The 17,727-nt window shown below is 34.7% G+C and overlaps 1 protein-coding gene across 3 annotated transcripts in view; it reads left to right on the top strand.

Moving 5' to 3' along the window:
* Positions 1-17,727, top strand: part of LOC127857575 (uncharacterized) — a 193,690-nt gene that overhangs the window by 30,880 nt on the left and 145,083 nt on the right. Inside the window, exon 2 of one of the 3 annotated variants that reach the window (XM_052394044.1) lies at positions 11,877-11,938. The exons of 1 other annotated variant lie outside the window; for it this stretch is intronic. In XM_052394044.1, coding sequence (XP_052250004.1) covers positions 11,877-11,938 — 62 coding nt within the window. Of the gene's footprint in view, positions 1-10,916; positions 11,811-11,876; positions 11,939-17,727 lie in introns of those variants that run through there. One more of the 3 variants, XM_052394046.1, reaches the window with a different exon arrangement.

Genomic DNA, 17,727 nt, shown 5'->3' with positions numbered 1-17,727 from the left:
GCAATCCTCCGTTAGGCATTACCTTAGCAGCAATCTTCTATTAGTGCAACCGTAACAGCAATCCTTTTTAAGTCGTGACATTAACAGCCATCCTCTATAAGTCATGACATGAACAGCCATCTTTTATTAGTCATGACCTGGCCAATATTCACCAACCATTTCTGAGACTTAAAAAATAAAGAATAGACTTAGGAACATTAAATCGTTCCTCAAAGATATACATGTTAATTATGATGATCGTTTTTTAACAAATTGGTCTATAAAATAATTGTAATTAAAGAAGTCAAACGTTAGATTGTTATTGTAATTTCATTGGATCATTTCAATTTTAAGACGATTCATTATTCGAAGACTTAAATCTAATACTTGTAAGGTGAAAACGTGAGCTGTTATTCACAATCCTGCACAAAAGTAGAGTTGTCTGTTGCAATGCGCACAGTTTTATTTATATATTACTCTTTCACTGCATCTTTTAATCCGAACTAGTGAATGATGTTACGAAATAAATAGTGATCATTCGAAATGGCGAGAAAATAATAGAAATATTGACTGCTTATACGAAAATAAAATGTATGTATCGAAAGAAAATATTTATTAAAAACATTCAGAAAGTCAATCTTTTATTCGATATATTAATACGATTTTATATTTCCTTAGAAAAGAAGTGTAGTGTTGCATTTGAGTTGGAGATAATAACAAAGATATGCTTCTAATTATCGAATGTACAATGACTGATATTTCAAATTTATTTTGTCTTATCCCAACAGAGTGATAATTTTTTATATAAAATGTTCTGCATGTTAGGCAATATTCTGAAGTTACCAAACGAATGAACATGTTTGATTTGCAAGCAAAGCATGTTCGCTTATTAAGTTGAAAGTTATAACATATGTAAGATAAGATACATAAAACGAACGATCAGTATAATATATCATACCTGTTTTTTCTGAACGTAATACAAACTTTAGTACACATAAGGGCATTTTTGCATATTCACAATATATCTGTCTCGGCTTCTAAATCCTTTGTCAACATGCCGTGTGACACTTGATGCTCATAGATAGGATGGTGCTACACTTGATTCTCTATTCACTCAAGGCAACAATGTTCCGTTCATCACCATTTATTGGTGATCGAATGTCGATCTTATCTTAAAAAGCTCTTACGTTGCTCTTTGCCAACATAATATTGTTTTCTTATTCCGACAGGAGAAAAGAACATTAATTATTTCCCCATTTTAGTACTTTGGGTAAGTTCGAATATATATTGTTGGAGTGGCTTTGTTAAAATAGCTTCGCTAGAGACAGATTTAGGGCTTACCATAATTAAGCAACATTAAGTACAATGTCAGCATTTGTTGTAAGTAACCAGTTTCGTATTTTTCTGGTGCTAAATGTTTGAATACACGAATTTCGACCATGTCTCTTCGATAACAACACTCTTCTGATGCATTTTGACAACTCGGGCTAAATATCCCTGGTTTTATCACTGCACAGGAGATCAAAAAACGTTGTTTGTTGATCGGAGCGGAAATCTTGCCTTCAATAATAGTTACCCTTAATTAGCAAATGGATATTAATTAAAAAGTGTACGGTAACAGGCTTGCGATTTTTTTGTCGTGATATTTGCAACTATATAAGTTGTAAAAACACAATAAACACATAAATAGCATTTTTATAGCGCAAAAATGATGAGCCTATTTTATTGTGCTTCACAATTACATATTAAGCATTAAGACGAGCGATTGTAAACAATGTGTATTTCTGTTCAATAGATTTAAAACAATCAGAATTTATTATTGTAGTAAATAAACGTGCAGACTTCATATTAATTCGACTGGTACATTCATGGTTTGTAAAATTGTCCATACACATGTGTTTTCAACCTTGATCTATTAGTGGCCTTATACTGATTTTTTTTTAAGATACTCTGTAGATTGTTCCATAATTTTGGACCGACGACGGCAAGAAATCTATCAGACAATTTTGTTCGTCGACTAAAATGTAGAATGAAGTCACATTTTGTGACCTTAATTCGTAGTATCCTCGAACAGGTACAAACAATGCCAAATGGTATACTGGAACTGTACCATTGATTCCACGAAAGACAACAAATAAGTAAGTATGACCCTGGTTTTTACTGGAAGCCAGTGTAAATGTTTGAGAAGATTAGTGATTGGTTATTCAAGATAAGCGTTCATAACTACTCTTGAAGCATAATTTTGGACTCGATGTAGCTTCTTGATTTTATTCGCAGGAATTTCCGTAAAAGGACCATTCCAAACGTCGATATGCGAATGAACTAATCCTTGTGCTAATGATGCAGTAGACTATAGTGTAAGATGTTTTCGTATAGCTTTGATATTTCGTAGCAATGCACGCGAAGAAGTCTGGCACTTTGTCTGGTTGTGTTTGTTAATGTTGAATGTGTTGGTCAAGATAACACCAAGATATCTTACATGATTTACAAATTTTACTTCTCAACCACAAAGAGCCACGCTTGAAGTACTCAGTTTCGCCAACTATTGCATGGAACAATATGCAATAATTTCAGTTTTTGATTAGTTCATTTTTAGTTTGAAGGGTTTCGTCCACAGAAGTTGCTGAAAAACAGTGGGCTCATTTTCGGAATTACCTGTTTGAATTTTGAATGCTATCTTATGGTCATCCGCATATCCATAAAGGTCGGCCGGGTATTTTCAAACAACTCTGTTGAGAGCAGTTATATACGAGGTAAATATAACTGGTCCAGCACAAGAACCATGAGGTGCACCGAAAAGCAATTGTTCAGTTTCAGATGTTGACTGTTCGACTTACACTTTTATTGTTTTGATGGTGAGATTGGAGTACATGTATACTGTATATACATTTTAAGGGAATATCACATATACCAAATTCGTCTTACTTTGATACTTGCAATGTTAGACGTGGCTCGTTAATATTTGGCTCCAAAGTCAGTGTGAGTTGTTATTGCATGCGTACATGTAAAATTTTATCTCAACTAGCGTCAGTAGACGGATCTTTTTCTTCATAATGTTCTCGTGAAATCGACAAAAAAGGGTTATTCCTTCATATTAATTATAAACATGCAAACGAATTTACACTTACGTAGAACAATTACTCAAGAATGTTGCTACATAAGTGACAAAGGTGTTAAGGTGGTCGATGTATATCATATTTAAAAACATTGTTACATCACTAAATAAAGAAGCATATTAGTGACCACGTCCATTTGTTATTTCGTTAAAACGAATATTATTTAAATGATAATACTAAATCTACCTTACATGAATCATCTATATTCCCGTTTGTTTTGACCTCTGCATTTCCCAAATGTATAAACCCGACACTAATTAGCCAATTGTTCTGGAAAGGCATATATCCCACTCACGGAAGCGTACAGGATACGGTGTTGACCAATTGAAGACCGAACTACTTTGAGCTGCGTCGGCGACAACTCTTCTATTGTGATTGACCAATTACTTACTTGAGCACAATTGATCATATACGCTACTTTCGTATGCTTTATCCGGGTTACATGAGTGCAAATTCATCAGTTTTAGTAACTTTATTCCAATTTATGAAAGAACAATTACTAAAACTTTGCAATAAAATTAATTACAATTATTAAAAGCATTCGTCATGTGCTTTGTGTTTTCTTTACGGTTTTACATATTTTTAACAATTTGAAAAGAAAGAAAGTTTTTTAGTCGCTTCCTCAAACGGTCATGATTCAATTTAGATTTGCTTGATCTGATACGGTATAAGTTTCATTTGATTTAAACTCATCGTTTTGTAAGCAAATGTAAATAAGACACGACTTGTCAATTTACTTAGCAAATCTACGTATCAACCGCACGTATACTTTATTTTAATAATGTCGCCATTATCAGGAAATTCAAACGCATGCCTGTTTTTATCGGCAGTAATAATTAGAGTATGAATTCAATCGATGTTCACGGGCGTGTTTCCAATCTCTTTACAATCTGTGAAAAGGATCCGTGCATTTAATCAAAACAAATAGCGTTATTACTTCCGGTTTCGGTATTTCCACAAAACAGTTCGCGATTGGTCAATTTTTACAGACGTACTTTTGCATTCCTAGACTAAACGATTTTTATCATGGGTAAATGAACTCGCATGTCTGTAGTGCGTTCATTTCTTTCACGCCATCTTGTCTATTATTTCTGCATGACATTCATACGATCTGCCGCATGCGCATAACGTCAATGTACCAAACATTTATTTTGATTCAACGTGGAATGCGAAGATGTTATGTTTACTTTTGATCGTGCTGTTTACTTCTAAGTGTTTCTTATTAATTAATATAATTACATTAATTTATAAACCATTCCATAAAGTCGATTAGAAATATTCATCTCCGGGCCTTCTTCGACACATTGTTATTGAAATTCTATTATGTCCGTGTATTTATGACTTATTGTAACATTAGAGGACCATTTATAGCAGATGGTTTTACATTTGCATTAACCTTATTGATCAATCAGATGGAGTTTGTATGGTTATTATGCAAATATATGCATACGGTGAATATATTTTTGCTACAAATGTTTATGTGATGTATAGTGTAGATTAGCGTATATTCAATAAATTTAACGTACTTTGAAAGCATGTTGTTTGTTGGACACTTGATTGCAGTTAATTGTCATACTTGAAACATTCACATTTTAATGTGCGTCAACACGTTTATTTACTTTCAAATGAGTTAATGTATATCGAATGAAATTCATTGTATTTAAATTTACATTAAAACATCAGCATTCGGTTCGTTTTAAGTGACGGATGAATGCGTAGAGTTCGTGTAGAGTTCGTGTAACTATAGGGAATGATACCGACACGCTACCGGACAACCAGAAGGCGATCTACTAAACAATTCTTAGGCTGAACCAAAATATTAAGAAACGTATGTAAATGATTTAAATTTGTTACAATGTTGAGCTTTACTTTGCATTGCTGTAAAAGTAACATTTTTGTTTAGAACATTAAAACAGCATTCTTAGTCTGGTCTGAATATAAGGTTGTATATTTGCACATTAGGTTGATTTGTTTTAGTCGTCATTATGTAGACTAATAAGAATGCGGTTGTGATCTCGGGTACGTGTTGATCTTGGAAGGTCTTCATGGAACACGATTACCTTGACACATGTTGACATCGGAAGCAATGTACAGTAAAAGAGGACGTAGGGCGCATGTCATAGTCCATGGCCAACTTAAAAGCCCGTCATTGTACACGGTTACTCCGACTTTACACAGGGCATATTTTTGGATTTATGCAAGTTTAAACTATATCCCTTAAATCTGATGCAACTTTTAAATCTTTAAAATGCTGTGTCCATGTATCTCTATTGTAAAGACATTTATTTCAGTCAATTTCGAATTTTTAGTTGAAACCGTATATTGTTACGATAATGTAAGATCTCTCATCCTTGTTTGATTAGCCTTAATGGACAATGTATGGAGTGTTGATAGCCCCACTCCGCTGGCTCATTGACCAACTGATTGATCCCTCCAGCAACGGACTTCTAATGGCCATCAAGTATTAAAGGAATGATTCATATTAATTGCTCATAATTTTTACTCGTTCATACGTACACACATGTACTGTTTCCTTTTTTCAATAAAGCAATTTTATACGTCTGTTGTTTTTTTTCATTACGCAAGAACATAATAATATTCAGAATAATATGTCCACGATGACATGACTAATATCGTCTCTATTGTTCTGATGTTTTGTTTGGTCATTAAGTACACACAATTAATCAAGTTAGATAAAGGGCAGTCAGTGGCCACAATGGTCTCATAGATTTCCTTTGTTAATTGCTATACATATATAGTATATCGATCGGTTATAAGACGCTTTGAAGAGGATCCAATCAGGCACTGGCGATGTTTTGGTGCTCGATATTACCGTTGAAGAGAGCGACGACATTCTTGATTTAAAGAATCGTTGATGTTTGACTGCAATGAGAAAAGACGCTCGATCTCTATTGAACAGTTTTTACCAAAGTGTGTTTATCTATTTGGTGTTTGACTTATATACTTGTGTACACTTGTAAGGTTAAAAGCGTCGCTTCAACCATAGAGACCGGTATCAGTGCGGTATGATGATTGAAGATCACAGTCAAGGGTGTGGGGGGGGGACGTCTTATACATGCGAAAACATATTTTGTAAGATCCGAACTATTACTAATGTCACGTCCAACATGAATAGTACATTAGTGCCACAATGGTTATTATCTGTATTTTGGAAGATCGGTGCGTATCAAAAACACAAAGGTCTGAGAGTTAGAAGACATTTTTTTAAATGTAGACCTTTCATGTTCTAGAAGTAGCGATCGAGCTTTCTTGTGTTGTTTTTTTCAAACACATATTACGAGTATTAAACGGGTATTTCATAGGTGCCTAAAATTATGTGTGTATTGCGATCTGGCGTATCACTTCTATTACTAATTTCTTTTTGAGATTCTTGACGACGTAATTTGAACCATGATTGCATTAACGAACCATTCACATTTAAGATAAATATATTAAAACAAGTATTTATCCAAAGTAGTCGTGATCTATAAAAATGACAAAAAACTATTATATAATTCCAAACTAAATCAAAACAATACGATGTTTGTTTATCGCAAAACTTTTAACGAATTGTCACGTTCATAGGACTTAAACAATATGTGTTTTTCACCAAATGCCATGGATACGTCAGTTTTGTTTTGAATGTTTCCATATTGTTCATCTATGTTGTGTGCAAGGTATTGTGTTAAGCCAAAACTTGTGTCCTGTCTTTCGTCCATCTGTAGCATTGCATAATTGCTAACAGAGTAAGAACCCATATCGTTTATCAGATCGCATGACTAGATCAATATCAATGACATACATAATGAGTATTTGATTGCCTCCACAGCGATTGATTTCGAACGTTGTAATTAACCTTATAAAATAATTGTCCATCCCAGGTTAATATAAACAATATCAATTCATCTCGATCCGTCAATATTCCATTGTTACGCTCCGTCGTAAGTATTCGTCCTTGTAATTTGTTGTTTATTCTGTTTGCGTTTATCAAGGTGTAAATATTTACCAGTAATTGGGCTGATGTAAGCAAGTACCTCACGTATGGCCTTTTAAATGCTTGCATTGTGAGTTTTATAATCACTTGACCCAACGGTCAATGGTAATTTTACGAGCGTTAAATGCGTTCGAAAGAAAAAAAAACGGACTATGAACGTACTGCAGTGAAAATTAAAATTTTAATGATAAATTTAGTTTTTTCTTCCTTAAGAAAAATATGTAATAAGCTTGTTTTATGTTATTTCCGATTTGATTACAATATTCCGGTATATGTCCGTCAACTAATCATTATGTATTATTAAAAACAGGACGATATCGTTACTACTCCATTGATTGCTATATTGCTGATGCGACATTTCTTGATATTTATTTTTAATAAGATCATTATACGTCCGATAGGTAAAGTCGGTATTATTAAAAAGTTTAATACAAATGTAATAAATACATAAATTTATAGTAAATATAATGTTTATATCAATATATCATAAACAAAAAAATGATCCGGCAATGTGTGTGGCTCTTTGACAAATAGAGAATTCACCTAGTCCTCAATAATCCCCAATTATATTTAATCCACCCAGTACAAATACTTACCTGTCATAAATTGTAATGACTCACCGCCTATACTTGTGTCGTATCGTATTGTATCAGTTTTCATATTGGGACCTATATAAGTTGCTATAAATGTCACCGTAAACAATGAACGAGCAATCAGTACGCGTTTTATGTTTCAGGTTTGCTTACTGTTATCGTTCTAAATTTCTATTCAGAACTCGCTGTACACCGGAGCCTGTAGGTGTCACAATAGGGCCCTGTTTCGACCAACCACTACTAGCGATTTTCAACAGACGACAAACGTCCATAAGAATATGTCCTTCACTTTTGTGATTTTCAGTTCTTAAAGGGACCTTTTCACGTTTTGGTAAATCGACAAAATTAAAAAAAATGTTTAAGATTCGCACATTTTCGTTTAAGTTATGATATTTGTGAGCAAACAGTAATACTGAACATTTACCATGCTCTCAAATACCCATTATTTGCATCTTTGACGACTTAAAAACCTGAAAATTATAAAGCGTTGCAATGCGAAACGAATAAAATGGAGCGTTCTGTTGTTTTCGTTATGTTTTGTGACACTACGAGGATTGCTTATTGTATAAAATACATCATTAATTGTATGATTACGGATAGCCGAGTTGTCTAAGCGTTAGACTTTTACTTCAGCGGTCAGTTGTTTGAGCTAGGGTTACTTTCTTTAATTGTGTACCTTTTTAACTAGAGCTTTTTAGATCCAAGTTTTACATCGATCAATATAAAGCATTTAATGACAAACTTAATTACATGCCAAAATCAGTGAAAAGGTCCCTTTAACATTAACCATCATCAATCGTTTAGGACATTCTGGTGGCAATGATTTTAAGAAAGTTATGTTTACTAACAAATTGTGAATATCAAATTTGAGCTCTGGTCAAGAACATACTACGCAGCAATGTACACTGTTAAAAAGCCTTTTTATATCACAGTTAAATAAATACACATGGGTATTATCTCGGATAATGTTGGGGTGTTACGTGCATTGTTGTCTATAAGTAGTATATGGGGTCTTGTCGTTACAGTGACAAGGCTAACCGCGTAGTATGAACGCTTGAAGTATAACCTCTTATTCTTCCAAACATAAGTGATGACACCTCATTTACGGATACTTTAATAAATTACAATTATTGTATTCCCGACAAGATTCTTCAATTACCCGATTTATTATACTGGATTTTTCGGTCACCACCCACGAACAATTTCATGACGGTCGATCAATCCTTGACTGAGATAAACAACCCGATTTCTATTTTGTCACTCGAATTTCCTGAACAATTGTATCGGTAACAATTCCCAATGTACTATTTACAACGGCGTTTATTCCGATGATTAATGACACTGTACCATGCTCTTACTATTCTCTGTATTTATATCGGATATTCGCATAGTTTGAAGAAAAGTACATAATTTGAGCCGCGTTGTGCGAATATGGGCCTTATGCCATATGCGGTAAGCGTAGCTCCAGACCAGCCTCCACAATAAAGTGACGCAATAGTTCGTGGTCTCATTAGAGAAAAGGGCAGCTCCCGACAAGTCTGTGCGGATGCGCTGGCTCGTCTGGAGTTACGCTGGTCGCATATAGCGTAAGAACCACTTTCGCATTACGCAACCTGTTTATATTTGTATTTTGGATTAAATGTTGAACCTTTACTATCAACAAAAACAAAAACGAAATCGTTAATAAGCGATTAAAACCATTAGTTACCATTGTTAGGGACCATTTTCTCTTAAATTCTTCGAGAACATATTTTTAAAATACATGCTTGCAAAATATTCAGAAGCATCCATCTCTGCAATTCGATATGTAACACACTTAAAATTATACCCTATTTACTTTATTGCTCTTTAATTTTGATATGTTATTTTTGATAAATTTATATGAGCCTCGCTCTGTGAAAAGGGTGTTTAATGCATGTCCGTAAAGTGCCGTCCCAGATTAGCCTGAGCAGTCCGCACAGGCTTATCAGGCACGACACTTTACGCATAACCGGATTTTCGCTAAGAAAATACTTTCATTAAACGAAAAATAATAATAAAAGCGGAATGTGTCGTCCCTGATTGACCTGTGCGGACTGCTCAGTCAAATCTGGGATGACACTTTACGCACATGCGTTAAACCCCCTTTTCATAGAGCACTGAGCATATACATATCAAACTCGTTAAGGCTCAAGAGAAGCGTCCCTTTGAAAGTCAACGTCCTGGAAAATAAAAGCAAATGCAACCTATTGTTGATCTCGAGTTTATTTGAACGATCTATGTTTCATTTCCGTTAAGCAAACATATTTATAACGAGAAGTAAATACTGAAATTTAAGCTTAACTGAGTATTTATTTAATGAACAAATGTTTATATTTAAATACGTGACTATATGCTTAAGTTCGTAGTTCTTTAAGACAAAGAACGGGATAAATTATGTTTCAAGAATGTTATTTTTATAGAAACAATTTCATAGCTATAACTTCCTTTACTTCTTGTTTTTTCATCACCATGTCAGCTATTGCATTTATGTCCACCTGCTAGTATTTTTTTGTTTGGAACATTATTTGGCTTACAACGTAAGACTACCCTCTGCATAAACGAAAAGCAGTTATTTCCACGTGAATTGACGCGGGGACAAAATACGTTAGATTCGCATCCTGGTCTTGCGCCTTCCAAAGACGTGGCTGTCAAACAATACGGACGCATATTCCCTCAGATAATAACGCTGCAATACAGTAATAATATTTACACATAGTCATTTCATTATTTTTTTGAAATTAAAACAACCGTCGTGACCCGGTACAAAATAAACGATATCTTAGAATGAATCCATCGTGACGCGAATGAAACATTTTTTAATTTAACTACACCACTGCGTATTTCACTTTACAAAGTGGAATAACCGAAAGGATAATTAACACTTGATTGTTCTTGTTTAGCTATGTTATATTTCACTCCGAGAAAGCGCCTTGTTTTGTCATTTTTATCCGTTAAATCTACAAAATAAAGGTCACTGTACAGAACAACTTATATATACGCTAACCACATGTTCGCGTTAATTTGTTGATAATTTATTTACTGAAGTACTGAAGTAATAATTATATAAATAATTTTCAAATTTCGTTTGAACTGCAACACAATAACTGTTATTTTAGTCCTGTCAACAATGAACATGAAAACAGCCCATAGTATTGTAAATATTTTATATTTAAATAGAAGACGCGTCTCCAATTTTCGCAGACGACACTGAACTCGTGAACAGAGCAGATCGTAGAAAAAAATTAAAATAAATGTGTGCAGCATTTCGATGAAAATTTAAGAATATACTTTAACATCATTAAAGTGTCATCGTTTGAGGAACAGTTATAAATGTGTACGCTATAAAAAGAACACTGGTTAAAGGAATGTGTTGTTTTAAGAAAAATTAAACGATGTTTTCGTGTATGTGAAGATTTATTGGTTATAAAAAGGGAACTTTTTAATAATACTCAAGTTCGGATTTTACGATTTTACGATCCGCGATCTTTTGTCAACCTTTACTTACATACATCATGTGTGGTTTCTCTTAAAACAATACGCTTGGTCTTAATCAACGAAGTAGTGTGATAGTAGTTAACTGTATTTGGTTATCTACACGGAGAGAGTATCCGTATACCCCGTATACAGCCGTATGCAGGAAGTCTAATCGGGACGCCACTTGTACTCTGGATAATTTTTGCGACTTGCATATGATGGCGACGCAGACAATAGTTAGGAGCTCCATGATGACCGGAGAGAAAACGCGGCCAAGTTCAGACGCTCCGTTGAGCGCACGACGGACACCCCAGTCCCCAGTGTTCATTCCGCCAAATGAGTTCAGGATGAAGTTACTGAAGCGAATTCTTTCGGTGGACGGAACCATCGACAACAAAGCGCTTCAGAAATTACAGAAAACATCGAGCGAGAGGACGCTACAGGCGAACATTTTATTTGAAAATGGTGACGTGGGTACGTTGATTTCCTTCGATCGAACGCACGAGGAAACTCTGAAACAAGACCATTACAAGACAGCAGACGCCTCTCTTCCACTCGTGGATCAGCGGAAAGTCAAACAATCCGACCGGTTGCGAGACGGAGTGCCACGGGAGCGACCTCTGAAACTGCCACCTATAATGTTGCCACCGATCTATACGCTAACGAGTCGGCCCCTGATTGTTCGTGACTACTCGGGACCTCCGTACGTGCCGCCGCCGCTCAGCGATGAGGACTGGGAGGATTTGGAGGACTGCCGCTACCTCCGCCCCGCTAAGAAGGACTTCAAGGCGTCGAAAGAAAGCAAGAGCTTTTTGATAATAAACAGCAATAGTACTTAAATAAGAATTTTGATTCAATACTATTCGTCAGGACGTTTGTTTTCCGACGATCATTGTGATCATTGTGATGGTTCAGGTTTAGGTCACGGGATGGAAAGAAAATGTCGTTGATATGATGCAGACGTTATACATGTGCGTCAAGAGGTGATAAACGACAGATGTTGCTATGGAACATACAATTAGAATGGCGGACATTGGTGCTGGTAGGTTACGTTCTTAGTTGTTTGAAACGAACTGTTTCCGTCGAATTAAGCGTTTGAAAATTGTTGCTACGTTATCGTGTGAGATCGAATTGCCCAGCCGACAACTGACACACTGACAATATCAGACTATATCAGCCTGCTTTTTGGTGCATCCCATTGTACCATGCGCGTTAAAGTGTTACAGTATGTGTATGTGCATTTCAAATTATGTTTATTACTATTTTAATATTTTTTTATCAACATTATTTATTTGATTGATTTGGTTCATCATGTTTCAGTATATCAAATATAACATATTGTTTAAATGATTGTTTTATTTTTGGATGAGTTTTTTGTCATGAGAATGGTATGCTATTGAACCGTATTGCTAATGTTCTGGTTTATATTTCAAATAAACGTGTAATTTAAATTTAAAATAAAAACGATCAACGACAATTTCGAAATTCAAGGTCTATACTTCAAATACCGATGTGTTTATTGAAATATAAATTATGTCGAAATTGTAATTGATTGAAATTGATACAAAGCGGTTTCATCACAAAAAGCAATTTCCCAAAACGGCTACAAATTTGAAATTATTATAAACGCCTAAATTTTAAGGCAAATTACATAGTTTCGCCATCTAAAAATGCATTTGATCGCACAAATTTAAGCCCACCACGTTAAAGTTATATAATACATGGCACATTAATTTTATGAGTCGTCAAAAAATGTAGATTTACGTACAGTCGATTTGAACCGCTTTTGAATATTATATAGCTTCTTTTATTTGCATGTAATGATAATCAAGTGTTTACGGTAATACAATTTATTACAAAAGCGAAAGACAAATTCAACAGCGACGTAACTTTCTTTACATCGGTTAATCTTTCTCATGTTTGATGTCAAGTTCTTTTATGTTTAACATTTTATATGCACAATGGCATTTGAAGAGGGTTTATATCATGGGAGGTGACATTTTCATTTACAAGTGTATCTATATCCGTCCACATTTCGAGCGTTGTTCAATAACAAGTTTAATTGAATTTTTATGTCGATTTACGATGTGTACTCTTTGTATTTTGTTAATTGTTGTTCAAATCTATGCGCATATTTGAAATATAACATTTTTTATTTGTGTTACATAACAAAAGTATTGAAATTTATACAAATTATTTTTTTACCACATTTATTAATTTTAAAAGATAACAGCAGTCGCATTTCAAACATAGACTTCGTAATTTTGTTAGGATAATATTTTGTCTAAACAAATTTTTATAAATCCATAAGTCAGCTAATAAAATACAATACATGCGATCAAAATTCCTGTTTCAATCCCGGATTAGATCGTCACTTATTACCGCATTCGACCTATATTCCCCTTTCTAGTGCCACTCGGACAACTTTCGGTCGTAAATAAAACAAATATTGACCAAGAGGTGTCATCTTCAATATCTGAAGATCAAACAACATTTTAATTCGCGACTACTGATCGGTGTAAACAATCGAAAGATTAGCGGGAAACTTTTGTCTGGTATGTTGCAAATAAACGTGAAATTTGACATTGACCTGGGTAACCCTAACCGGTCGAACGTCTCGATAGCGAACCCGTTTTCGTAATATAAAGTTTAGGAGATAACGGCGGATTTTCGACCTTGTTATATATGTCCCATGCACATTTAGGAGTTAAATATGGATCTACATGTAACCTTTTAGTGCAATGACAGTGCAAAAATGGTGAATTGAAGACGATGAAAACAATCATACAATGTAACTTATTATGCGTTTCAAAGATTTTGTGAACCCAAGACGCATTTTGGTCAAGAAAATTTCAATCACTTAAATGTGCGTAAAGTGTCGTCCCACATTAGCCTGTGCAGTCCGCACTCGATGCGCATATAAATTTACCCCCCTTTTCCTGGAGCAAAGCCCATTGCTATTACGGTGCACAGAAATGGTGGATCTTCAGCTAGCGATCCGGTTGGTTCACAAGCGTTCCATCTCGCGTCCTTACAGCATCCACGCAGAGATTTTATCGTTAGAAACTAAAAGATGATGGTTGATTATATTTGTGTTTTCGTTTCTATTTTAACTGTTGTATCGCAAAGCCAATACAAAAGAATAAACATCTTTAACATTGAAATGATTTTCAAGAAATAAAAAAATGTTGCAAAAAAAAAGCCTTCCATATCTGGAAAGAGTTTGGGCAGGTCGTTTGGTGGTTGCTACACTGAACATGTGGGATTTATAACAAAACACAGACCCAACTTTTTTTTCATTTCATCCAAATATGAAATACATTAAATCTACTGCAATGATAACAACCTTAATCTGCGTCGATTAAAGTAACGAAACACGCATCTCTGGTCCTTAAATAATGTTACGTTGGCACCTCAGAATCTCATCAACGTTTTAATAGACGCAGAACCACTGACATGTCATCAGATAAAACGTGTTGACCTCCAACTTTTTACTTACTCTTTGTAACATAGCGATACCTTTTTGTACCGATTATCAACAAAAACGTCTTTTAAATAAATAAAAGAAACAAACAAACAAATAAACCCACACACGTTTGGGTATCCAGTCAACTATGCGTCACGTAAATGAATTATACACAATAAATTACTATTGGACGAACTTCGGCTTATAATAACATTGTTCAACTGACACTATTGGCAGATAATGGAATGAATATTAGGTTTAATTGTTGTAAAATATTTTCAGCAAAATATATTTAGTTCGTAGTAATTTTTTGTCTTTTTAATTAATAACACAAAACACACGAAGCGATAATGTTATTAAAAAAACAACCGGGATAGCTAGAACTAGGATTTTTTAAAGAGAAAACAATAATATATTTTATTTAGTTTTGCCCAATCTGTTATGAAGGGATATTAAATAAAACAAGTAGATCTACATATTCCCTTTACAGACAAAATGAACAAATGATTATATAATTTAACGCGTCGAGTCCATGTTATTGTTTGACGATAAACACAGTATTTAAGATAACTATGAAATATACTATACTACTCATGTGATTGAATGTCACAGCTTTGATAAATGGCTGACAGCATACACTTGAAATGTATTTACAACACAAACTATTCTACATTTAATTAACAGACACAATAAACATTCGACTTGTTCGAAAACGCGTGGGGGCAATAACAACATGGCACCCAAGTAGTAAATTTGAATGAGTTTGAACATTATTTTCTACATATTTATGATTTTCGCAATGTTTCGAAAGCGATTTCAACATCTTTCTATTTCATCAAACTACTCGATGTCAGACTTTATCTCTATCTCTATTCGTTATTATATAAACTGGATTTACCCGAGACGATCACTCGAAAATGTTTATTGGAATGATTTAAGCCATTTAATATGTAGATGCTTAGAATAATATTGCGTGTCACTTAAAGCAGGACGAAAATTAAGCAGTAAAGCTCGATTGTCCATGTCAAGTGGTTGGTATTAAAGCGTTCAAGATGAAGGTTATCTGTTTTGGCATGATTGATTACGCATACTTAAATCGTTTAAGTACTTTATTACTGAACGTTAATGAGGTATGATTTGTTCTTGATGGCTTAAAAAGTCTTCGTGTTTTAAACGATCTTTTGTGTTTTTTTTGTACCAGCGTTTATTTGTAAATTTTGAACATTTTAGTACATCTACACACAAACTGTTTGCGCACATGTTCATTGGAGGTTTTCGTTCTTAAAAGACCTTTATGGTCTGTCCTTTCCTTTTGTAATTTGATTCAAATGTAACAATCGATTGTCAACCCAAAATCGTGCAAACAAAAACACTATTGTATTTCTGAAAAAGGCGCACATAAATCTAAAACAAAAACTACCCGTTGCAGTAAAACATCTACGCCATAGTTCAGAACCAAGACCTAATAGGAACCGTTTCTCACCTTTCCTGTCTCTGAATCAATACCATGAATGAACTATGAGGCCTTCTTATCTGCGCGTCTTCTTGACACAAGGAATAAATCTCGCACCGGAGACGCTTTAATTGCCGTATTGTTAAAGCTTTCCGATAATATAAGACTCGTGACTTCCGGTGATCAATGTTTACCACCGGACGCTCGGTAATTAACCCACTTTCACGGCTGAGGAATTAGAAACAAGGGCATGGCTGCTGTAAAGCGCAGAAAAAAAGATTAAAACATACTAAAATAAGATTGAACACATGATCAATTGGTCAATTTGGCAAAACATGATTGACATCATCAGATTCATGTCTTCCTAGATTGCGTGTCATTTAAACCCTACATAAAAATAACATTTCTTCATGCTGGTTGTTTCCAATAATCACAATAAACAATATTTAGTAAAGGAATTATTATACAATTACTAAAAATTGAGAGCTTTTATATATTAGCTAATCATTATTAACGCTTAATTTGCACAGGTTTTAATCTATGAAAATATGCAAGCGCATACTACAACTGGAAAATAATCCATATATCAAAACACGGCGATGGCATTTGGCCCTTTATACAGTGACGGCAGACCTACAATACATATGCTGTAAAAGGTGACATAGAAAGTGATTCTGCATTGAAAACAAACGCAATTGACATATACCTACATGATCTATACCTTCGTAGCAGAGTAGATCCATGTGATAAAGGCAGACTATATGTACATGGAATGTATCAAAGGAAATCTATCTTGGATGAAAAAGGTCCACATAAAAAGTAGGTCCTTGTTGCAATTTGGTCTTATGTCATTAAATTCTACAAATAGAAAAGTTGGTTATATGTAATAATTGTCTACATATCAAAGGTCACAGGTAATAATGCTCTATCTATCGAAGTATGTCAGTAATAAAAAGTTTTACATATCTTAGTAGGCTCTTTGAGAAAAATGTCTACTAATAGCAAAGTGTGTAATATATGATGTGTCTACATATCAAAGTTTGTCCAACTTGATATAGTTGGAAATGGCAAAGCAGGTCCTTTGTGATATAGGTCTACATAGTAAAGTATGCCCTATATGATATTGTTCGACATACTAAAGCAGGTTCTTTGAGGAGATATAGGTCCAAACAGCCAAGTATGCCCTATTTGAAACAGTTCTCAATATAGAAAAGTAGTTCCTATTCGATAATGTTCTACGTAGCTAAGAATGATTAGGTCTTATAGCTCTATTGTGAATAATATTGTATGAGGTATCGAGATCAGTAATAGAAACCTTAGACAGGACCACCAGCCGACACCTAAGGAAGTGGCTAGGAATACCCCCCTCCCAGGATCTCCGGCGTAGGATTGTACGGAAAGAGCACCAAGCTTTAACTCCCACTGTCCTCACTGGTGGAGGAGTTCGAGATAGACAATACGAGACTGGTACTCACACTTAGAGACTTCCGAGATTAGCATATCCGAGAAGCAGGCATTGTTACCCGCACCAGCAGGAAACGGTCCGCCACTGAGACTGTCAGTTGAGCTGAGAATTCGCTCAAGCTCAGAGATATTGTAGGGTTGACTGTTGGCGGACGTCGTGGATTGGA

Source organism: Dreissena polymorpha, chromosome 14, assembly GCF_020536995.1.
Source record: "Dreissena polymorpha isolate Duluth1 chromosome 14, UMN_Dpol_1.0, whole genome shotgun sequence".
Taxonomy (NCBI): Eukaryota; Metazoa; Mollusca; class Bivalvia; order Myida; family Dreissenidae; genus Dreissena; species Dreissena polymorpha.
Note: the sequence above shows the minus strand (reverse complement) of the source record. Positions and strands in the feature narration are given on the sequence as shown.